Here is a 24,138-nt window from a genome sequence, read left to right as displayed (position 1 = left end):
TTACTTAGGTTCGTTGTGTACTCTTCTACATTTATTACTAAGGTTGAAGTATTTTTAAAGATCCAGAACATGCAACTGTTCAGGTCCCTCAGTAAACATGAACCTACACTGTGCTGTCTGTCACAGCACGACGTGTTGTACTGGTCACTGCTATATGCAGTAGGACTGAGGAACATAGACCTGAATTTTTGTTTACTTTTAGTTGGAGGAGAAGTTGGAATCGGTCTGGGTCTACACGTGTAACTTGTATGGGGGAGAGGGAAAGAGGACCAGAGTGCTCGTAGTGTGCCCTGCCCACCGTGCCGCCCTCCGCGGAGCGCAGCCGGCCAGCCCGTGCTCTGGGAGTCAGGGAGCACCAGGTCCTGGGCCGAGGTGGTGACAGGGGAGGGGTTTCCATTTGTTGTTTCTGAGCTAATACACAGTGCAGCTGCACCCTCCTTGCTGCACCCTGGCCATAGAAATCAATTCCCTGGCACTGGCTAAGAGCAGAGGAAGTTTATTTTTCAGAATGAGGAAAGGTAAAGGATAATGATGAAAGAATGATTCATCTTCAGACCACTGCCACCAGCAATCTGTGGGCTTAGTGACAAACAATGAAGTATTATATTTTCACCAGGTAAAATTCCACTTCAACTTGCCTATGTCTACTAAGTCCAAAAAACTGGTTTCTGAAAACTTCCTAAGCTGAAAGATGTTTACTAAAAGAGGTTCTTGCTGTTGGTATGTTATGAGTGCATGTGTTTATTCAGGCACCCCAAAACAGGAAGAGGTCCAGAACTGTGAACTGAAGTAAACTTTACAACATGCTTTATGTGACTCTGGTTGTAGTATTTGTTGCAATGACAAAAAGTCAAATTACACTCTTCTTAATGGTTTTTCACCTGCTATTCTCCATGCTATATAGAGAAAATGCATGCAGCAAAGGATATTCAGTTCCCATCTCAAATATACTGTATGTTTTTGGTTTTTTTTAAAAAAAACTGTTCCATTTTTTTAATGGTATTAATGTAGATTTTATTTCAGCAGACCTTGGTAGTAAACACTGTAGTGGTACTCCTCCTGCCATACCTCACTGTGCCACAGATACAGTTTACTTGTCTCTTGGCATTGCCAGTGAGAATGAAAATGAAAATTAAAGAAGGAATAGCATTTTATTATTAGAAATACTTTGGAAGGTTAAGCATCTCCTAGCATTTCTAAGCAGAACTTGTGTATTACATTGAAACTTGCTGGATAGATCTTCTGTCTCAAAGGTGGCTGGTCCAAACCAGCAGGGAAAGATAAATATGGATTTTGCTCAGGGCTATGACCTACTACGTTACCCACACGAAGCAGCCCTGTTTCCTCACCGTACGCCACGAACAGCTGACTCCCAGGGTTGTTTTTTTTTTTGCTTCTGTGAAGTCTGTTGATGTAACTTCAGTGCCCAGCTATCTTCAAGAATAGGATGTTGGTGCTTTAAAGAGGTTCATACTCGATTGCCTAGTTGAAAAAAAAATTCTTCTAATCAGTAGTTGTAACTAGTGTCTGAAGTGAGAAGCATTTCATGGGACCTCTGAAGCATATCCTCTCTCTGCATAAAACAGCGTAGGTGTTGGTGGTGGTTATCACCAAATATTATTTGTATGACCAGCATAAATAGCTCCTTACAAAACCACCTTGCACCAAAGCTTTCTGTCCATAGTGAGAACAAACTGCTTGGGAAAGGAACCAAAAGATGACGGGAGTTACAGCTTGCCCTCAGAGGGAAGGTAAGCTTTCGTTTGTTGGTAGTGGGGTGGGAAGACTCCGTTAAAAAGCAGCTGGAACGAAGTGATGGGTCTGACAAGTGTTTTTCTTGACAGGTCAGTAATCAAGGAATGGAGAAGACTTAACAGCAAAACACAACTCTCCTCACCCCCCCTCACCAGGGCACCATGCTGGGAGAGTTCCAGGGCCAGTGTTTGCACAAACAGTAATAATGGGTACCTACATGCAAAATAATAAAATTAATATTAAAAATTGGGTAACATCTAAAAATGCAACACTGTCAGCAGTTTGGGATAGTTAGATGTTTACTGAATTCTAACAGAAATCTAAATAACATCTTTGCTATAAGACGTTCTGAAAAGCTAGTAGTGGCTGGTGTAATTAAAACTGTCTGAGTTCTGAGGGTGCAGAAAATAAGCACCCTGACAATTAATTTCATAAGTGTATTTCAGAGAAGATGATGGGCTGAGTAGAAGCATTAAAAGCTCGTAAATCCCTGATGTTCTGCGTGTAAAGGCGGCCCTCATCACGTTCCGGTGTGGGCCGTGCGCCTAAGAGGCGTAAGTAATTGAGGAGAGAAGTAAACCTTCAGAAAATGAAGCAACTCAGTCAATTATCTTCCTGAGTTTGAAGAAAGACTGAACAACTTGAGAACTACTCTTAAAAAAAAAAAAAAAAAAAACACAAAACACCAACAAAAAACAAACACACTGAAAAAACCAAACCCAAAACTACCCTTTGAAGCACTTGTGCCTCTGCTTTGTACTGCACGTCTTTCCTACTCCTTTCTCTTCATCTGTTTTTGAAAATACTGATGTAAGTTCTGTTGTGATGTCAGTGGGGGTGGGGGGGTGGGTGCCGAGCTTCCCTGTGGGTGGGAAGTGCTGACAGAGGGAAGGATGCAGCGCTGCTACCGCAGATGAGCAAACAGCTTTTTAAGAGCAGGGCAGGTGCTGTAAGCCACAGCGAGTGGCAGCTGGAGAGCTCCACCGCAGTCGAAGAGCCAACAGGAATTGCAGACAGCTGTACACAGGCGAAGTTCCTAAAAACCAAGGTGCTGCTCTTGGACTAGAAAGAGGGTGAAAAAGGAGCAAACCAGGAGCACAAACCCCACACAACTGTACAGGTCGGGCACCTTCACTGCCACGACGTGCGAATCCTTCTGCTGAATCCCGAGTGGTAAAATCCTGAGAGGTGGTGCAGCCTCCTGACGCCTGTGACCCCTGAAGCGGCTGGAGCTGTACTGAGTGGTGTGACGGGCGGACAGGTGAACCCACGCCGTGTGATCCTGCTCATGGCAGGAGGAGGATGACAGGTACCCAGTACTGCGTGGGACTCGAATTCAGCCAAGAATATCAGTTACAGAACTTTTGTAAAGTCTGAGACAAAGCATTTCACTGCATCTCTTCTAATAACTTTTTGCAAGGAAAAAAATACTAACACAAATTTCTAACCTAGGTCACAATTTAGTGTTCAAACTTTTAGCATAGGGAAATAACCCTTTGTATTGAAATAGTCTATTAATCTGGAAGTGGGAGTTAAATTTGTTGAGAGTCCAGGTTATTCAAGAAAGGTATTTTAGGCAGACCCCAGCAAATCAGGTGCACAGACACTGTTCTGCTGTGGAAATTCAACAGCTGCATTTGGAAAAGTAAATTGGGCAACACCTAATTCTGCCCAAGCAAAAGTATACAGGTGGTGCAGAGACAACCCCTGCGGACATGTGCTCAGGAGAGGGGCATTGATCAGAAAGGAACAATGTTAAATAAGGACTGAGATGAAACATACTGGGTGTGCACTGCTAATGGCTATTCCTGTATCCTCCGAGATGCCATGGCAGTGAATTCCAGCTGTGGCCTTATCACAGAAAAGCTTTGGGAATGGCTGTGCAGCCCCCAACCCAACAAACATAATCCTCCAGTGAGAATGCGAGTGCAGTTTTAAATTGGGTTTAGGCAAAGTTTAGATATAGAGCAAAACACGGATTCACACGCTGACAATTTTATGGGGCAAGTAAGAAGTTTGCATCCTCTGTACGAGCTGGTGACAAGCGGAGGAGCAGGTGCAACACTACAGTGAAGATGAAGATGTGGGGGAAGACGGGGAGAACAAAGCTGTTTTAATGGTAATGCCCATGCAGCACATAACTGGTGTTGTCAGGGCAGAGAACAGCAGAGCCTTCGCTAAAGATTAACCTCCTGTGGGCTGGGCTTTTCCTCCTTTCCCCATCCTCCGAGCTCCCACTGCTCACTGTCTCATCCCACCAGTGCTGCTGAAAAGGCACCCGTTCCCGGGCCCGTGCTTTCAGAGTACGTGGGCCGGAGAAGCACCAAAAGCCAGGCAGAACTCTTGTGGGCTGAGAGAGACCACAGCTCCCTCCCGGCCCTACTCGAAGAGAGCACGTTCTTACCCCAGTGAACGGGCCCTGTGGCACGGGGCTCCCCGGCTTCTGTCCCAGGGACTGCGGGGGAGGTGTTCACCTGGCAGGGGAACCCCCGCTCCGTGGCATCGGGTACATGGCGAGTTAAGTGGCAAGAAATCATCTCCTAATGAAAGATCTACCCCAAAGACTGCCTGGCCTTTGACTAAAGTTCTATTATCACACTACTGCTGTCTTACAAAACTTGTATCATCGGTGTTGCCAGCCACGCAACGAAGGAGGGCCTCGAAGGATTCCTGCGGGGGGAAAAAAATTAACCAACAGTCTGATTTTGTTTGGTTGGAATAAATTTATTTCATCTGTCTGTAAACAAGGTGTTTTTAATAGTTATGGCATTTTTTGAAATGCATATTAAATCAGATGAGTTAGACTGTATCCCAGATGTAACAAAGTGCAGGGAAAGAAATGGACAAATCAGCAACAAGAATTTGTTTAAATCTGTACATTATCCACAAGGCCCAACAATAGAAGCAAATACTAGAATGTCCCTAAAGTAGTGCCATTCGAAAGAAACCCTCCTAGTCAGTTAAAATCCATCTCACAATAGCAACAGTTCATTTTTTTTTTTTAAACAATAGTATGGCACAGAATACATATTAAAAAATTCATCACAAGACAGCCAAGTCAGTTATTCCAACCAATACCGTCTCCCATTTATTCTTTTGTATACAGAGTTCTGCAGTTCTCTTTAAATGGACATACAAGTTAGTACCGTGCCTGAACTGAGAGTTTGGTTACAGACATTTCGGATGACGAGTGCACAAGGCAGTTCACTCCATGATTTCTGCAGCAAGGGTGTGACAGGCCAAATAAAGATTTTAAATTTGAAATGGCATCGTTTTGACAGTTTAGCTTTCAAACTACCGACCTTCATCCAAACAGTGGCTTCAGAGCAGCAAAACTCTTTACCAGTAAGTGATCTGGCAGAAAGACTCATCTGGCAGCCAGAGCTCCCAGTATAGCTGAAGGTGGCAGTTTTCCAGAATGACATTGCAGTTTCTTATTAAAAAACAAAAACAAACAAAAAAAAAAACCACCACGACCCCCAAGCTGCAAATTAAAATTGGTCCTATGAAAAAAGTGAAACCAGACACACTCCAGATGGTTATGTTGGGATCTCTAATGTCCATAATGGCAGCCTTTACAATTCAACTACAGAACAGGAGCTGGCAAAAAAAAAAAAAGTGCCTGAGCTATTGCAATGATGGAATGTCTCTGGGGGTTCGTTCAGGATGGTGGTTTTAAGGTCATGGGAGGAAGTGCATCTGTACCCTTTTGTAGTTTTGTGATTGCGCTCGTTAAGCAGTACAAGCCTCAGACATCGTGAAGAAAAAAATGAAAGACTTGAGCCCACAGTGAAGTGCAACGACAAAACTAACGGAACATTAATAGCTCTTGAGTGGCAAATCGGTTAAACAAACCAGGCACTATAAAAATGGGTGTAAGCAAACAACCGTGGATTCCAAAAAAAAAAAGAGGGACAGAAGTAAAGATATGCATGCACTTTTTTCCTCCCAACCATGCTCTGTGAAAGGAAGACTCGTGAGCTGTGTAATCGCTCAAAGTGCTGAAGAGGCATTGATCAAATTAGATTGTACAATCGGCACCTTGTTTAGTATTTAAGTCGGTTTAGTTGTCAATATCACACTAATTGCTAAGACGAAGCAAAGCCTACACTTGGCATATTCCCCTCCCAAGAGTTTTTCAAGGTATCATGCATATCATCTTTGTGGTGCAGTGATGGTGCCAGATATGGGACTTGGTTACATACAGTGGTTAACATATAAATGAACAAAGGGTAACTGGAATTATGACATTAGGAAATGGGTAAATAAAAAACACAAACTACCATCTACAGGCTGGTAGCACTGAACACAACTGGGTGGTGGTGAAGACAGTTGCTAGGTGGATGGGGAGAGGCTGCTTAGACGTCAGACCTCCTCAGGTATAAAGCCAGTTCATATGCTTTCTTGTTGAGTGTCCCTCCATGGACACCTTCCTTTCCCATGACTATAACCAATGCTGGAGTACACAAGGAAACAAAACAAAAATGAACAGAATTAAAGAAAAAAAAAAAGTAACACCTTTCCCCACCAACAAAGGGATACAAAGGAGACACAGGTTCATACCCCATCACCCTGCATTGCTAATAAAGTTTCCAGAATGTAAGGTTTAAAGCTCACCACCAGGAAAGTTTAATAGCAATCTTCCCCTAGTACTTAACAGTCTGCCTAGCAACTAGAACCCAGAGTCTCTCAAGTATTTTGCCATTGAGTATGCCTTCTTATTCAATCCGCCTCCATGGACCCCTTCTTTGCCCATTACAAAGACCAAGACTGAAAGAGAAAAGAAAAAAAAGTTTTAAAAAGAGTGTGTTAGACAAGGAAATAATGCAAGTTTTAGGCAGTGCAACAAACACACTCAAATCCAAGATTTAGTATTTGGGTATTAAGCTAGTTTAACAGGAGTTTTGTAAAAATACAGTTGTAGACGGCTGGGAGAAGGCATGAGCTATGCTCGGGGATATTACATAAATACGTAAGTTGTAAGAGTTCACTGCTAAGAAAAACGCCACCGACTATCTCAAAAAAGCATCACAGTGCCTCTCCACCATCAGCACCACCCATCATCACCCAGCCAGGAAACTCGGGCTGCATCTTGAAAAAACAAGGGGAAAAAAAGAAGTGTCATCAGGGACAAAAGTTGTAGTCTCTGTAGAAGGACTGTGACCCTGAAGAGCAGAAGAGGGAATATTCTTACATTCTTATCTGTAGCAGTCACTACTGGAGCAAGAACCAGAGTAACTGCCTTGATACTACCAACAAGCCCCACGGAGTCAGACTTGGGCTAAGACTTTTCACGCAACAATGCAACCCTAAAACATGCTTTTTGCGCAAGACAAAAGTCAGGGCAGATTTCAGCGCTGACCCTCTCTTCCCACAACTGCAGTGAAGTGTCCCAGCTGTCTCCAACAGGAACACCCGGAGGCTCCTCGACCACTCAACACCACTTGCCGGTTGCCAGCAGATGTCAGCAGCAGGAACACAGACACAATGCGCGCTGTGCCGCCACAAGCACGGGAATTGTTTCCAAGCTAGGAATACTGTAACTGGAAATACTGCAGTCAGCCTAGCTACAGGTGATCGGACATCTCCACAGCGATTCCCTCACAAGAAGCCTGAGACAGACAGTTCCTGTGGGCATTTCACAGCTTGCAGCAGTCAGAACCTTGTGCCTGTTTCACTTCGGCGCTGCAAACGTTCTCCCTGTATCGCTGCCACCAGGCCTTAGCCTGCAGACAAATTTTGCTCCAGTTTTAGTTTTTTGCTCTATACTCATAAGCAGAAATCTGTTGCTCACCAATTTGTTCCACGACCAGCCAAAAAATGCTAGGCCAGGTATTTTGAGCGCAAGGCATACTACTCGTAGCCAGTATTTTGAGGCACGTTTTTTATATCCAAACCTAGTGCCTTCCCCATAATAGGTTTTACCAGAAGGTGAACGAGAAGCACGAGGAGTGGGCATACGAGCATAAAGCGAGTTTCCAAATGATACCAAACTGGACGGGCCTTTTAGCCTGAAGACAGACTTCAGAGAGCTCAATAGGAAGTGCAAGGAGAGTTAGTGCAGAACTTGTTAAAAGGCGAGTAGGAGGAGCTCACACAAGGAGTTCACGTCTTCACAGAATAAACTTCCCCCTGAGAAGCGTGCGGCACAAAGCCAGCTTCACTGCCAGGCACCAACAGATCCCTTCCCTGAGCCCGAGACACGAGTTACCGTGCACTCGGAGCCCTGGCCTGCTCTCTCCTGCTCATCAGGCATCTGGTTAACCCTTTCGCAGCCCCGTGCCCAGCTGTGATGATGGGGGGGAAGAGGGACGAGCCTGACTCGGAGGCAGAAGCCCCGTTAGTCAGCCAGAGCACCGCCGTCCACCCCCTGACATCACTTCCTGCCATGAACCATTAAACACTGGAGTCTGGTTTTCTTAATAGGTGGAGCCTATGCTTAGGGTCACGTTCTTAATTCGGGGATCTGAAAGGGAAGAGAACGATGCTTACCTCGGCCAGCTCTGCCTACAGCAACATTGTACGTCGGCTCACCACCTTGACTCTTCGTCCTGATGTCCATTGTGCAGTCACCATCAACGTACAGGCTATCTCTGATCACAGAGCACTTCTTTGCACCAAGGGTCAGACCATTGGTGAAGAAACCCTCTCGGTCTTTGCCTACAATCATATCTATTTCTACCGGCTGTCAAAGAAAAAAGTCCAGAGTTAGCACGGCAGTATTTTATTGCTTAATTTCCATTTAGAAAGCGTCCTGTCTGGCGCTGAGGGGACCAGGCAGTACATTTCCCCTTGCTCCCACCAGGAAGTGCTCGGGAATACAGGACTTTGTTAGTCACTGTTGGCGTTGCCCGGTTTTACTGCCTCCGTAAGCAGTGGGACCGCTGCCTTGGAGCACCTGGCAGCCCCAGCCCGCAGCACTCCTTGGATCCGACTGCTCCTTAATGGAGGCGCTGCGCGACGGAGGCCGGCTAAGCGCGGGATGTGTGTCCCGGTGACCGAAGGCGCCAGCCCGGGCGCTAAGTACAGAGCCGAGAGGCCCCGTGGCACCGGTCCCGGGGCGATCGGCTCAGACGCCCCCGCCCGCAGCGGCGGGGCACTGGCTCAGCCCCCGGGGCAGCTCCCGACACACGGTGGCCGAGCCGCCCCCTGCAGCAGCGGGCCCGCGGCACGGCACGGCACGGCGCCCGCCCGCGCTACCGCCCGCGCCGCAGTGGCGGCGGGCCTGGCTCCGTGCGGGGGGCGGACGCGCCGCCATTCATCGCGGAGCGCGGCCCGGCGAGGCGCGGCGGGAGGGGGCGGGGGGCGCGGGCCCGGCCGCGACGCGACGCGGCGGCCGCAAAGTGCAGCGTCACGGCGGGCCCGGCCGCCCCAGCCACGGCCCGGCCCCGCGCGGCCCCGGGCCCGCCACCGGGCCCCGCCCTGGCCGCCGGGTCGGCCGGGGCAGGCCGCGCCGCCCGCCCCGCGCACGGCCCTTATGTAACGGCGGTGCGGGTCCCGCAGCGCCGGGCGGGCGGCGGGAGCGAGGCCGCCGGGAGAGGGGCGGCGGGGGCGAAGGACGAGCAGGGGCGGGGGAGGGGCGGGAGGAATCAATGGCAGTGCGCCATCTTGGCGCTGAAAAACATGGAGCCAGCAGCGAGGTGGGCATTCACGAACGCCTCCTACGCCGCGCACGTAAGCCTCGCCGCAGCGCCAGGCCCGGGCGCGGGCGGCCCTACGCAAGCCCCGCCGCGCACGCCCCGCGCGGCCTCTCCCGCCGCCCCGCCGGCTGCCGCGGCCCCCGCGCGGCGGCACCGGCGGCCCCGCAGCCGCGCGGGTGGGCCGGGCCGGGCCGCGCCGCATCGGGCCGCAGCCGCGGCCGCCGCCCCCGCCGGCGGGAAGCGCCCGCTCTCCCGCGGCGCCGCAGGCAGCCGCAGACAAAAAGGCGGCGCGGCCGGCCCGGCCCCTGGGCGGCGGGGGCTTCGCTTCCCCGCGCCGCCGGGCCCCGCCGCCGCCCTCCCCCGGCGCACCGCAAGGTGCCCCCGTCCCCCGCCGCTTCGCCCCGCCGCTAACGGCCGCGCCGCGCTCCCGCGGGGCCGGGCGGGCGCCGCAGGCGGGCTCGCCCTTCCCCGCTCCCCTCCCCGCCGCGTCCGCCGCCGCCCTCACCGTGATGCTCTGGAAGATGCCGCCGGCCGTGGCTGCCCAGACGTACTTGGCGTCGCAGTAGCCCACAATGGCGGCCTCCTGGCAGCAGCCATCGCACATCAGGTTGTCCACGTAGCTCTGCCAGCCGGCCATCTTCGCGCGGGCGGCGGTGGGGGCGAGCGGGGCGGGCGGCGAGGCGCGGGCCGGGCGGCGGGCGGCGGGGCTGGGCGAGGCGGTCCCGTCCCTCTCCTCTCTCTCGCCTCTCCCTCCTCGACGGCGGAGCGGAGCCGAGCGCTGCAGCGAGCGGCGCGGCCCAGCCCAGCCCTCCGCGCTGCCGGCGCCGAGGGGCGGAGGGGAGGAGGGGCGCGGCCCGGCGCCGCCCCCCGCGCCGCCCGGCTCCGCGCGCGGCCGAGGGGGGAGCGGCGGGGCCGCGGTGCGTTCCGCCGGCCGCGGGCGTGCAGTAGCCGGGCGGCGGCGGGGTCCCGGTCCCGGCCCCGGTCCCGGCCCCGGTCCCGGTCCCACGCGGCCCGGCCCGGCCCAGCCCGGAGGGCTCCCGCGCGGTCCCGGGCCCGCGTGGGGAGGAGGCGCGGTGGAGCCGGGCGGTGCGCGCTCCCCCGCTGCCGCCCGCCCGCGCCTGCCGCCTTTGCCCGCTCTGCCCCGAGCGCCGGGGCGGCCGGGCCGGGGGTGAGTACCGGCTGCGGTGCCGCCTTCGCCCATCGGGCTTTCGGTGGGGAAATTTGAGCATCGCTCTTACGTCTGAGAAGTTGCGCCGTTCTCCGCTTCTGGAAGCGCGTCCGTAGCCGGGCAGGCCCGTTACTTTCGGGGCTGGCCGAGCACATTCACGGTGTGGTTTGCGCGAGCGGAGCCTTCTGGAAGTGCCCGGGAGGGCCCGTGCGGCCGCCCCGGCACGCGGCTGCAGGTCTCTGTTGGGGCTCCGCTCCCCAGGGCTGTGTTAGCTCGGCTGGTTGCATTTCGGTTTGGTTTCTGTGTGCTCCATGTCTTCTTCTGCCTAACTCAGCAGCTGCGAGCATCCTTCAGGAAAGAGCCGCTGGTGACGCTGCTGGTGGTTGGCCGTGCTCTGGTGCCCCGCTTGCCTCGGCGAGCCAAACCCATGTCTCGTGCATGTAGTGAGGTGATGTCTGCATCCAGTAGCTGGTCTGGTGTTGAGCTGGTGGGCGCCTTGCCTTGCACACTGGCATCTGTTGCATTTTATCTCTGCATGGTTTGTTAAGTGGTGATTGCAGGTTTTAGTCTTCAGGTTCCACCGAGTTTCTGCTGAAATAATTTAGTTTCCATGTTCCTTTGTAAGAGGTCCAGGTCTGATACCAGTATTTCACTGCATTGATACTTGGCCCTGGGCAGGATCATTGCTGGGAAGACAGGCATGTTGCCCTGTTTTAGAGCAATGGCTCGGTCGTGCTTAACATTGAAATTTGGGGAGTGAGGGGTCATGTTCCATTTGAGCAGAGTGGTTTTGCCTTACTTGGTATCTATTGTGATTCTCTGGGGAAGGGAGACAGGTGGGATGGGAGGTGGCTGTCCATGTGATTAATTTTGAAGCGTGAATTAAAGAAGTTACGTCTTACACCGGAACATGCCAAGGCCTAGTGTAGAATAATTGAATCTGCCTTTTCCTGAGGTTGTATCTCCCAGGAAGAATATTCGCCAGGTATTTATAATTAATGTCCCTACAGCATACTTCAGGCTGTTTGTAGTCCTTTATAAAACCCAGTTTGGTTGTGACAGGATTGACTGTTGCTTAGGTACTAATAGAGAGTGCCTAGATTACTAGATACTTACAGAAGATCTTATTTACATCTTTTAGCTGAATTCCACAAATATTTTCTCTATTTTATTTTCATAGTGCTTTTTCCTCTCTAAATTTGAACAGCACCAGAACTTTGCTTTATCCTTTCCCTGCCACCCATGTATACCAAACGTGTCCTTGTGTCCTTGTATCTACCAGTCAGTTACAGGCTTTACATTTGAGTTTGTCTTTTGTAATAGCTAAAGCTTTTTGTGAAGTTTGAGTTGCCTTCATCGTCCTCTCTCCACAGATTCCTTCCATGGGAAGGAGAAGAGATTCTCTTCTGCCTGAAGTCGCCTATGAGGGCTACTTATCTTTTTTAGTGCTCTCCTGTAGGACGTCCCAGTTTAACACTATTACTTGCACGGAATGGAATGCATCCATCTTAAACGAACGGGAGGCTGACGGGTTCATTATTTTTAGAGTTCAACCAAAATGGGTTTGGCCTATTGTCTATATGAGGTTTGGAGATTTTGTTGGGTTTGCAAGCTGCAATAAGGATTCCAAATTGTTTAATAAGTGGATTTAATAAATATAGACAGACATCTTGTCACCCTGAGCCCGAGGGCAGGCTGTGGGAATTCCGCAGCTGCCAGTTTGCCAGTGCTGCTGTGCTTTGATTAACGAGAGGTGGGCTTCACACGAACGGCAGGCTGCTGTACAGGCGATCTCGTGCAACGGCCTGTGGGTTTCCAGGGCTTTAGCCAGCGGCTCCGCCGCCTCTTGCCTGGAGGTATCTCACCGTCCCGCGTGCCCCCTTCAGCGCATTTGTCCACCCCTTCTGCCCAAGGACCCCGAGTGCGTTTCCCAGCCCTCGCAACCTGTTTCATGGGAGACAGGGACCCGGCGGTGGCTGCCGGCGGGAGCTGGGCCGAGGGTGGCGGGGAGCGCTGCTGCTTTAGCAGCTGCCGAACCGGCGCGCGACGTGCTGCGCAGCGGTCCCCAGCATTCCAGAGCCTTGCCGGTTCAACGTGTGGTGGCTTCAGTGCTTCGCCTCTTTGACGAAGCAAACATCTCACCCGGAGGCCAAAGAATGCAGAGTGGGTCCAGTGACGTGAGCACTGCTTTGCAGGGAATGCCGCGTGTTTTCAAGAGCCGCGTAAACCGATGGGTCAGTAGTGCGAGTGCTGTTCCGGTGAGCAGATTGCGTTAGCGATACAGGGACGAGAGCTGTCTGCTTTTAATCATTTAAATCGGGAATATCTGCACGAAAGTCTGGGATCTCCTGAACGTAAATGGATGGATGAGCCATGGAGGATTTGCCACCTGCTTGGTAGCTCGGCTTTTAGTCGTGTTAGTTGTGAAGTAACTCCAGTAATATATTTAGAAAGTGAAGTCTAAATTGGGTTACAGTTATTTAATGTTATGAAACTACCAGGTAGCTTGTATAATCTGCAGATTCAGCAGTCACTAGTACTTTTTCTAAAAATCATAATATTTTATTTTCACTATTAAGTGTGTTATTTGGTCGTGTTCTATGTTAAACAATCATTATAACGCCACTTGTACAGACACTACTCCAACAGCGCCTTTGAGACTGTTTGATTTAGGAAATGAGGATGTTAAAGGCTGTAAGAGAGAGAAGTTCCTGTTTCATTTTTTTGTTACAAGTCTTAAATGGAATCTGAGAGATTTGTTAAATGAAGGAGTTATATGTAGATAAGAATATTGTTAGGATTGATAGATGTATTGGGTCATTTTAACATCAGCACCTGGGCTGATACATGAAGCGGTGCTGTCTGAACATAAGCTGTACATGTATGCTAAATAGTTGCAAAATTGTGGTTTCTTGTATTTTAGTCTCTTTCTGCGTTCTACACAGTAGTTCTTGCTGGAAGGTGTTCGCACGCTGCAGCTGCAGTTTGGGGTTTTTCATGCAGCTTGAAACAATTATTAGTCTTTTTGCTTTGGTTCAGAACTTTGTCTAAAATTGACATTGGATCGCATCTAAGAAAAATAGTCATTTGAAAGAATTTGGAAGTACTGACTGTGCTTAGCCAGAGTGTACTATTTATAGCTTTGTGAGAAACTTGACTTCTTTTATATTAGTAACATAAAAGTTGAAATTGACCAAAAACTTGAAGGAGAGCGTATATTTCGTCAGTAAAATAACTCAGTTTTCTGTCAGGCTTTGTAACTACCAGAGCTGCTGCTGTGCTCAAAGTGGTAGGACAGCCAGAGGTAGAAGTTCTTACGATCTCCCCGGTTCTTCTCGGTTTTCACCGAACTGGCCCGTTTGGAGGTGACTGTAACCACACTTGTGTGCAGGCAGGAAGGGGAAGTGACCGCCGGCAGGATGCAGCGTGACGTCTTTGTGGCAACCACACTTGGCAGAGCCAGAGCACACCCCATGCGCCGTTCCTCTCCGGCGTTGCCGCTGCTGACGTCGCCTCGCGGTGCTGCTCTGGTGACCTCCTCTCCAGACCATACTGGATTTCCCGTGACAGCCTTTCTCTTTGCCACAAGTGCTTCAGAAGCGCGGAGGGTAAAACAGATTCCCAAGCGTCAGGAGTTGGCAGCTCCACTGTGCTGATGAAAAGCAGGAGCTGTCGCGTAACCTCGTGGTGGTGACTGGAACGTGGGCTCTGCGGGTCCTTCCGCAGCTGCCTCAGTGACTTGGCTGAAGAACGAGGAAGCCACCAAGGGCTGGGATGAGTGTTAGCTACAAATAAATGGTAAAAATGCAAAGTAATGAGCCGAAAACTTGAAGCTAACTTTAAAAAATACAGTGATGCAAAACGTAACAGTAGTTAGACTCGGGCCCCGACGCAAAGTTTTGTTGCGTAGCTATTCCTGTGCTTGAAGAAGGTCCTGTCCAGTGCTGGCCTAGCTATGGTTGTGCTGCAGAGAGCCCTGTACAACAGCTCTTGAAACCATCCATGCTTTCCTGGTGTATCTTCGTCGTTTGGAAAGGTGGTTTAACTCCACATGCGGATGGGAGTTTCATCTGCACAGAGGAGGCTTGCCTGGGACAGTTTTACCAGTATAGTGAGCTCAGCAAAACCTTTGTCTTTCTAAGGATCAATTAGGTAAGCAGTTAAGAAGAATTTCTCTTCCTTATCTTTTATTTAACCATCAAATTGAAACATAACAAACCTAAAATGTAACTTTTAAAATCAGGTGCAAGCTGAGGGGTATGGTGTGTCAGATGGTAAGGGTATGAGACTGCTTCCATTTAAGGGGCTTCCAGAAATGCCTTAAATGTCGTTCCCGCACGACATTCTTCTCTCTAAACTAGAGAGGCATGGGTTTGATGGATGGACCACTCGGTGGATAAGGAATTGGCTCAATGGCCGTACTCAGAGAGTAGTGGTCAACGGCTCGATGTCCATGTGGAGACCGGTCACGAGTGGCGTCCCTCAGGGGTCCGTGTTGGGCCCGGCCCTCTTCAACATCTTTGTCGGTGACGTGGACAGTGGCATGGAGTGCACCCTCAGCAAGTTCGCTGATGACACCAAGCTGTGTGGTGCTGTCGACACGCTGGAAGGGAGGGATGCCATCCAGAGGGACCTCGACAGGCTGGAGAGGTGGGCCCGTACCAACCTCATGAAGTTTAACCAGGCCAAGTGCAAGGTCCTACACCTGGGTCGTGGCAATCCCAGGCACAAATACAGACTGGGCGGAGAATGGATCGTGAGCAGCCCTGAGGAGAAGGACTTGGGAGTACTGGTGGACGAGAAGCTCAATATGAGCCGGCAATGTGCTCTTGCGGCCCAGAAGGCCAACCGCGTCCTGGGCTGCATCAAGAGGAGTGTGGCCAGCAGGTCAAGGGAGGTGATTCTCCCCCTCTACTCTGCCCTTGTGAGACCTCACTTGGAGTATTGCGTCCAGTTCTGGAGTCCCCAACATAAGAAGGACATGGACCAGTTGGAGAGGGTCCAGAGGAGGGCCACGAAGATGATAAGAGGGCTGGAGCACCTTTCCTATGAGGACAGGCTGAAAGAGTTGGGGCTGTTCAGCCTGGAGAAGAGGAGGCTCCGGGGTGACCTTATAGCGGTCTTCCAGTACCTCAAGGGGGCCTACAAGAAAGATGGGGAGAGGCTGTTCAGGAGGGCCAGTTGTGATAGGACAAGGGGTAATGGTTTTAAAATAGAGGGAGGTAGATTCAGGTTGGATATTAGGAAAAAATTTTTTACCATGAGAGTTGTAGAACACTGGAACAGGTTGCCCAGAGAGGTGGTGGATGCTCCATCCCTGGAGACGTTCAAGGCCCGGTTGGATGAGGCCCTGAGCAGCCTGATCTAGTTGGAGATATCCCTGTTCCTTGCAGGGGGGTTGGACTAGATGACCTTTGAAGGTCCCTTCCAGCCCTAACCATTCTATGATTCTATGATTCTATGATTCTAAATCTGAGGAAGAACAGTTCTTTGTGCATCTGATTTATAGACTGGCCAAAGCACTGAAAAAGATGTTTGAAAGTGCGGAACTTTGCTCAGCTTTTGGATTTTTAAAGTAAGTTCTTGATCTGGCTGGTGGCCAACAAAAAATAAACCTTAAGCCTAGAAATTAAAGTATATTATATGTAAATTCTTGCTTGGACAGGTAGTCTCTGGTTTATAATGGTGTCTTTGGTGAGAGTGTGCATATGAGTGAGATGTGCAGAATTAGGCCCATATGACCCAGCTTTCTGTGTATGCAGATTTATCAGCCAGGTTCCTCAGTGTGCTTAGCAAAACAAAATATTGCAGGATCTTGAAATAAAGCAAACAGAACTCAGATAGGCAGCCCTCTGTTGTCTTTTCGGTTATGAAACAAGGGTACGTACTGTGAAATTCAGTAAGTTTGTAGATAGCTTGAGACAGTGGAGGGAAGGTGGTAGCATCTTCAATCCAAGCTCTTCTATTTATTTTATTTTCTCCAAGCTCGGGGGTGACTTATTACATGCCTTTGTTAGCTGGTTGTTTCAGTGGGTGAAAGGTTGTACAGAAGTTAATCTGGAAAGTGAAAGCTAAGAAATGCGGCAGGGGAGTTGGAGAAGCACAAAGTTAGAGGGAGAGAAAGCAGGAGGGTGCAGCATGGAGCAGAGCAAGCGTGGGCTCTCAGCACAGGCGTTTTACAGATGTTTGTGCAGCGTGGTTAAACGAGAGCAGGTTTTTTACCTCGCAGCTTCTTTATGTGATTGCTTTTGCACCGCTTTCTGCTGCTCATCCCGCCTGCCGCGTGGTTTAGCCAGGGAACTCTGAAGTTTTGTTTGCTGCCTTATTTCCTTCATTAAGCTTTCTTTCTGTCACAGCATCTGAAAATATGTCTGTCTGGGTGATATTTCATCCGCTGATCACAAATAATTTTGCTGTCAATGCTTGCTATTTGTTCAAAGTCCAAAGGATTTTTGGATCACAGTTACAGAAATTTATCTGTCGTATGTCATTTCTACCCAAAAGAGTCACTGTCTGCAAAAGCATTTAATAGTAGTTCTGAAGTATAAAAATCCCATATATTCCCAGAGAAATTATACAATTCTGGCCTTATAATGCTCTGTAAAATTACAAATATATATTATTTTTTGAATGAAACAGAAATGGCTAAACGTTTTTCTTCTTTTTTGCAATCCTTTTTTTAATTTTGTACCAGATTTCTCTCCAGCCACGAAGTACTCGATTCTGGCTATGAGTAGCAGTCAAGCTGCCTGCTGTCAGCTCACGAAAGAAAGGCCAGTAAGTGTATATTTAATATGTAGGATACTTTTGTGTTAATGTTTGATAATTGAAGTACTACTTAGTTTCAGCACCCAGAGAATTATTTCAGCCACAGCTGTAGTGCTTTTCACTCGAGTACATCTAATCAAATAAATATCACGTTTTTGAGAAGCAAAGTATATGAAAATTATTCTGCTCAAATTTGCCTACATAATCACAAAAGAAGAAGAGTTTTAAAGTGCGTGAATTATGTGCTTAGAAAAGGTGTCCTCAGTCTAAAAGTGTGATACTGCTGAACTGTGGAGCAGCCACTCCAGTATGGATGAAAGGAGACCCTAAGGATCTGAAAGTGGGAGCATCAGGGAAAAGTAAAATTGAGTAAAGGGGAAAACAGCCTAAAAATGGTGTGGTTTTTGTTTAGAACGTTTTCTCTTCTTTTTAAATACCTCACTGAAGGAAACAAATAATGCTGTATCTTGACCAAACAGCTGTTCATTGTGAAGAGGAAACGTGCTGAAGACGTCACGGGAGGGCACATTGCAGAGGACCGTGGCGCGGGGCGGGTCTGCTCCAGCATCGCGGTACGCGGACGGCTGCGGGGCCCGGCGGGTGGCTGCAGGAGCTCGTGGTGTTGATTGTGCAGGGATTGGGCCCCTGGCATTGCTGGTTTAAAATTGTCAACGTAGTAAGTGCCAATGGAGGCAAGTCCGAGTCTCACATTATGTGCTGTTTTGAAGCAGGTGATGGGGTTTATCATCCATCTTTACAGCAACTGGGGGTGGACTCATGGTGGTGTTGCTGTGGGGAAGAAGAATCCAGTCATCTGCTGTGTGGCTCCGTGCTCTCCCGTCCTCTCCCCAGCGTCCCATCCCGCGGTGCAGCTTGCGCTGCGCCCTCAGCTCACGCCTAACGAGTGCCCGCAGCCGCTCACACCTGCGCTTTGGCCACACGTGTTTCTGTGTGTCCCCAGCGCACGCGTGGGCTGGGCGAGACGCTCGTGGGAAAGGGGCAGCTAACACAGCTCGTCTGTCCTCTGGGTGAGGGTAAACGCCGAAGTGGTGCAGTGTTTTTTACAGATTTGTAACTCAAGTGTGGTACGTTTATCTAGAAGAGTGAAAGGATTCTGAAAGGATTCCTCCTGTGTCGGTTTTCTTTGAAACTCAAATGTAAAATGCAGAATGAGGACCACTTTTCTTAAGTGAAGGTACATTACTGCGGTGTAGTAAAAAGTCCAACACATTACTGCTTTGACTGTACGATCAGCATAACTCTCCTCTGCTGTGCAAACCTTGTCCTCGTTCTTAGGTGAGAACAGGGTGCGTCAGGCAGCTGTGACACACGGCGCGGTTTTGGGTACAGAGCTACGAGCAGCTGCAGTTTCAGCAGTTGCCGTTGTGAAAAAATGCAGAAGAACAGAGGAAGGAAACATAAGCACCAGCGAGACTTGGTTTTGTGTTTGTTTTAATAGACACCTCTTTTAGTTTGTTTTCATTAGTAGATAGATGTCTGTGGAGAAGGGAATGGCACGCTGCTGGCAGGTGGTCAGGCTGCGAGTTGGGCAGGGAGCGCGTCAGCCTTGATGGACCTTCGGTAGCCGGGTTTTAGGTGCGGGTTAGCGGAGTGGGTTGGAATGCGCACGCTTTGGTTGGAAGGAAATTGAGCTCTTGTACTGACATAGGACAAACACTGACAGTGTTTAGGCCAAGATATACTTCTTTCTCAAAACCTGCTGTTGGCGTGGACCTGGGGCTGGTCATCAGCCAAACAGAGGCTGCAGCAGATGAAAGGGCACTTCTGCTCAGTGCTGGGTTGTGCACTTTTCCGCCTCATCCATTTATAATGCCTTTCTGTCAGAAACCTTGCTTATTTGCATGTTTTTCGTAGTTCCAATGATTTTTTTTTTTTAAGAGTAGTTTGTGGGGAAAAATAAGATTGTGCGTCCCTCTCCATGCTTAAGGCATCGTAACTGCACTGACTTTGGTGGTAGCTTCTGTTATTCAGGCGTGTGCAAGGATAATCATCCCTGTCAAATGATTGTTAAAGACTAAGAAAAAGAAAAACCTTTATAAGAAAAAAAGCTTGGTTTTAAATAACTATTTTTTTTGTTTCTATCTTTGCTATTATAGAAACTATATGCTGTAACAGGAAAAAACCACCACAAAAGGAGTTAAGTTTATAACCAGAGTTAAGTCTATAACCGTAGTATAACCGCGATCACCTTACAGCATGCGAAATAGTGCTTTGGGTTTGCAAAGGTCAATCGAGCAGTTCTGCCATCTCTGCTGCAATTCCCCTCCTTCTCCTTCCTCCTCTCCTCCCCTCCCTGATGGCCCTTCCCAGTGCTCCATCCTTCTTTCAGAGCAGCAGCCCGATCTGTACAATCATCTTCTGAAGTGTGTGAAAACATACCGACTGATTGATTTCCAGGTAGTTGTAAGGTGGTTTTTCTGAAAGGTGGTATATTTTTATATATAAATATATAAATGTCTCAGGTAGTTTTCAAAGTATAATTAAAATATGGTTAAACTTAATCTAGTCTTCAGGTATTTTCAGTATTAATCAGGAACACCATTTTGCCACAGTGCAACTACTGCTAAATATGGCTGCAGTAAGTTCCTGTCCAGAACTAAACCGGTGATCTGACACGCTGCTTCAAGCACAGCAACTGCTGTCATAAAGTATTTTCTGCTGAAAGAAAAGGAGTGTAGCTGGGGCATAGACTCAAAAAATGGAATTCAAGTGCTTAAATCCAAAGTTTCAGTCCTGAAGTCATCCTGAAACTGCTTTGTTCCTGGCTGATCTTTAGGTGGCCAGACCCCACGTGGGCACAGAGCCTGGCATGAGGTCCCCAGCTCCGGGAGCTGCTGTGAGGAGAGCACGGAAGCGCAGGGTATGTGTGTGCCCTGCAGGGTATGTGTGTGCCCCGCTGGGTAGTATGTGCCCCACAGGGTAGTATGTGCCCCGCTGGGTAGTATGTGCCCCACAGGGTCCATGCCTTGCAGGGTACCTGCCTCACAGCACGGGCAGCCGGAGGCAGCTCTCCTCCAGCCTGGCGCCCTGGGGAGCTTGAGCTGGAGGCTGCTCTTTGGGAACGGCTCGCAAGCACCAGCATCCCCCTGTAAAACAAGGGGGCATCTGGTTCTGTGAGGGGTCCGGGTGCCGTCGCCCATTCTACACAACCCTTTGAGAGCACTGGGCAAGAAGTGGGAAGCCCAGGATTCAGATCCCTTCTTTTCTTGAGAAGTTACAAATTTTCCACCTCTCTTCAGAGCGCCCTGGCTCCCGGTGACTGCGTTTTGGGAGGAGTGTGCCACCTTCCCTCCCTCCCAGCCTGCGCCCCGGCTCCCGGATCTGAAAAGGACCAGTCGTGCCAACGTCGCGGCGATGACCACGGAGCACTGCTGAGGAGAGAGGCACAGGGAACGCGCGTGGCTGCGTGAGTGGCACTCCTCTCCCTGCTGCGGGCACATATTTCGAGCACTTTGTCCCTGTCCGGGTCGGGCCGCGTTCTCTGTTTGGTCCAAGGTGCAGCAGCTTTAAAGTTAAGCCCTTACGCAGAGTAATTTCAACAGACTTCTCGTCGTCTGTGCGTGACAGCCGTGAGATGCTGGGCTTGCTGCTCCTTGATAGTTGTGTGAGCATGTCTGCTATTTTTGGACCGCGAGTCTTCCAGTAGCTTCCAAGACCCTGGCACTAGATGGAGCTTTCATCTACTTGCACTTAGAAATCTATTAAATTTAACCACACGTTAAAAGTAGGGGAGAAAAAAATGAAGATGTGTATGCCTGCTGCAACATTTACAGTGCCCTTTTTCCCTTTCATTAGCAGAGTGGTGTAAATTATAATTTAAATTTAATTTCAATGAAAATTAAAATATTGCAGCAGAATCTCCTTGGTCTAAGTAGGTACTCTGTAATCACTCTCACTAGCACCCTTTAGTGTACTCTCAGGCTCGTGGGAGAAGTTGCTGTAAGTTAGATATGCTGAAAACATGCTGCATGTTTAAACTAATAACGAAGCTGTGCTGAATAAAGGTAATGCCATTTTCTGAACAAAGTTTCTGTTTATATTTCAGGATGGGGTGGGGGTGACCAAGCCTTCTGTTTGCTCTGCTCGTTCAGTAATGCATTTGCATTTTCACTTTGTGCTACCAAAGCCAACAATTCAGAATCATCTGTTATCAGTCACTTCATTTTCTTCTCCATGTGCTACCCTTGAAAATATTGAACAAATAGAAACAAATAAAAACCAGCTTTGAAACGGAAGTGTTTAATACTTTTCATTTAGCGAGGTTCGTGTCTCACAGACGGCGCAGCGCGTATCAGAAATTTAAGACCATGTCTGCCTTGCACAGAAATAACTGGCAGTAGATTTGGTTTTGTTCTTGGGTGCCTGTGTTCTTACCAGCAACAGACTGGTTCAGTCAAATCCATTGTCCAGACACTGAAGTAGCAAATCGTGCCATCAGGTCCTATTCACAGCCCCTCTGCTATTTTATTAATTGGTTTAATACAGTAAACCAGGAGATACGTACTTGGGAAAAAAGTCAGAAGGGATGCTGTGCTCGGAACACCGGCGGTGAAAAAGAGGAGGATCACGTGTTGCATCTCTCTCCTATTGCCTTCTCAAGGTCTGATCCTTCAGTGTCTTTCACCTTTTCTCAGCAGGACTGGGAGACTCTACACGTACCACAGAATGAAAGACCTTTCTAGAAAACTTTACATGAATGCAGTATTGCCCATATGACAAAAGCTCATATTTCTGAAGATTTCTACTATGCTACAGGGCTGTTAAGGAACTGTATTGCATACGGAAGAGTACGTGCAGTATTGTAGACAACAGGGTTTGCGAACGGCAATCTGATTACGGAGAGACAGCACAAGCTGTTTTCAGAAGAAGAAAGTAATTTTAGAAGGGCGTTTCATAGTTGACCTGGCAAAATTTCAATTGCTACTTGTGACCAGATCAAGTGTATTCAAAGTCATAATTTCCATCTGAATCAATGGAAGTTTGGTGCTTAAGTATCTTTTAAGAATTTGTTCTTACGAGGTTGTCACCAGTTGCATCCAGACTGTAAAATTTCATTAGTGCTGGTTTCAAGGGAAGTAGTTTGCTGTCCTTTGAAGAAAGAAGTAGGTAGTAGGAACGAATACAGTGATGCCTGGTGCCTCAAATGCATCTGGAGAGCAATGAGAAGTTATAATTCCTGGTGGCATCACTGATACAGGGCATTAAAAGGTTAAATGTAATTATGTCTTTACACTTTCATTTCATTTTACACAAGTAGCTTGTAAAGTTAGTAAGGATCAAAGCGTGCTGGAGTATTCTTTGTTACATTTGGCAGGTCCTCTGCTGTTGTGCATGTGGACACTGTTTGTTAAGTGGGTGGGTGTCGCTGGTAAGCTGCCCTTTGGCCCCACCGTCGTTATATAGAGAGCATATCTATAGAAATAAGCGTCGTAAAATCTGCACAGTGCATAAACTGACTTTTATTTCTTTTTTAGATGCTCTGTATCTCATTGTCCCATGTACCAGTTAATGTGGCTGGACAACTCTGCTTGCAAGTGGAAAAGAAGGTGCGTACACTACGTTTTCAAAGATGGGTATAGGATTTACGCACAAAGCTTCCTCTGACCTAAGGCGTAAGAAAAGTTTCCTCTTTGTAAATGTGGAGGTTAGGTTGCAGATTAGTTGTAAATGTTCAGATAAATAACTAACCCCTGACGTCTGGATAACATCTTAGCAAGTAAACTAAGCAGGTTCAGAGAACAGAGAACAAAGGCATCTGTGGTGGCTGAGGACTGATTATACAGGGTATGACAGCAAGACCATATTTGTTCAGATACATGTTGTCCACTGTTTTGCTGTTCTACCTTTAATTACTGCCCGAGGTGCGGTTTATGCTCTTGCTTTAAGAAATTCTTGACAAGCATGCTCTTGTCTGCATGGCTGACTTTTTTAGTGTCCCCTTTAAACGTGGATGTACAAAACTGCAGGCACAGCTCCAGTGTTGTTCATGCCAATGCCACAAGCAGAGCTAAAATCACCTCCCTGTTCCTTCTTACTGCATTGCACTTGCCCAAGCACAACCAGTTGCTGGAGAGCAGTAGGTCAAACCGAGACTTAACACAGATGGGTCCATGGTGCGTGGAAGAACAAGGCTGCACTATTCCTGCGCTATCCCTATGTATCCATTTGTGCAACAGACTAAGTCTACAGTTACAGATATTTGAAATTTAAAAGTTGATTGGGGAGAAAGTCAATCTTTTTTTTTTCTGCAGCATGCTGGGGAAATATTCCTGTCTAATTAATGAGGTTCTCGTTAAGGTTTTTCACCTTTAAAGGCTACTTTGCACTACTGAATGTGCAATATCGTAAATTTGAACTGGCCACAGTGGGAAATGAAAATAAATCAGTTAACTACTCTGAATGATCCTTACTACTTGCAGGAATCGGGCTAATGCAAGCAAGCAAGCAAGCAGCAAACATGCTCTTACCTCTGTTGATGTAAACCCAGAGTGATACTACAGCCTTGAACAGAGTGAGCCTGGAGCAGTATTTGTTACCATGCTTTGGGAGGGAAGCTCTGCCTTCCTGATAATTATTATTAAAGTCTAATCCTTGTAGTTATTTACATTCTGTAGCAGATGCTTTTTGGGTTGGATGAGGACAATGCACTCTACAGATACTGCTTCAAAAAAAAGGTAGTATGGAGTTCTTCCCTTTGCTGTGTTGGCAGTCTGGGAGGACAACAGCACTGTGAATGAAAAGTGGAAAGGGCAAACAGGAGATATGTTCTTCAGCCACCCAGGGCCC

The 24,138-nt window shown here is 48.6% G+C and overlaps 1 protein-coding gene across 2 annotated transcripts; it reads right to left on the bottom strand.

Annotated features, from left to right (window-relative positions):
- Window positions 1-2,616: 2,616 nt before the first annotated feature.
- PFN2 (profilin 2) lies at window positions 2,617-10,042 on the bottom strand. Of its 2 annotated transcripts, none has more exons than XM_086618389.1 (3): window positions 9,901-10,042; window positions 8,248-8,440; window positions 2,617-6,211 (listed from the first exon to the last, which is right to left on the bottom strand). In XM_086618389.1, the coding sequence occupies exons 1-3, from the start codon at window positions 10,030-10,032 to the stop codon at window positions 6,114-6,116; spliced, it is 423 nt and encodes a 140-aa protein (XP_086474515.1). In that variant the 5' UTR covers window positions 10,033-10,042; the 3' UTR covers window positions 2,617-6,113. The 2 variants fall into 2 exon arrangements, with proteins under 2 accessions (XP_086474515.1, XP_086474514.1); XM_086618388.1 differs by lacking the exon at window positions 2,617-6,211 and adding an exon at window positions 6,320-6,525.
- Between the last annotated feature and the right edge of the window lie 14,096 nt (window positions 10,043-24,138).

This window comes from Tauraco erythrolophus, chromosome 11 (assembly GCF_009769465.1).
Source record: "Tauraco erythrolophus isolate bTauEry1 chromosome 11, bTauEry1.pri, whole genome shotgun sequence".
Lineage (NCBI taxonomy): Eukaryota > Metazoa > Chordata > Aves > Musophagiformes > Musophagidae > Tauraco > Tauraco erythrolophus.
This window is presented reverse-complemented; position numbering and strand designations above follow the sequence as displayed.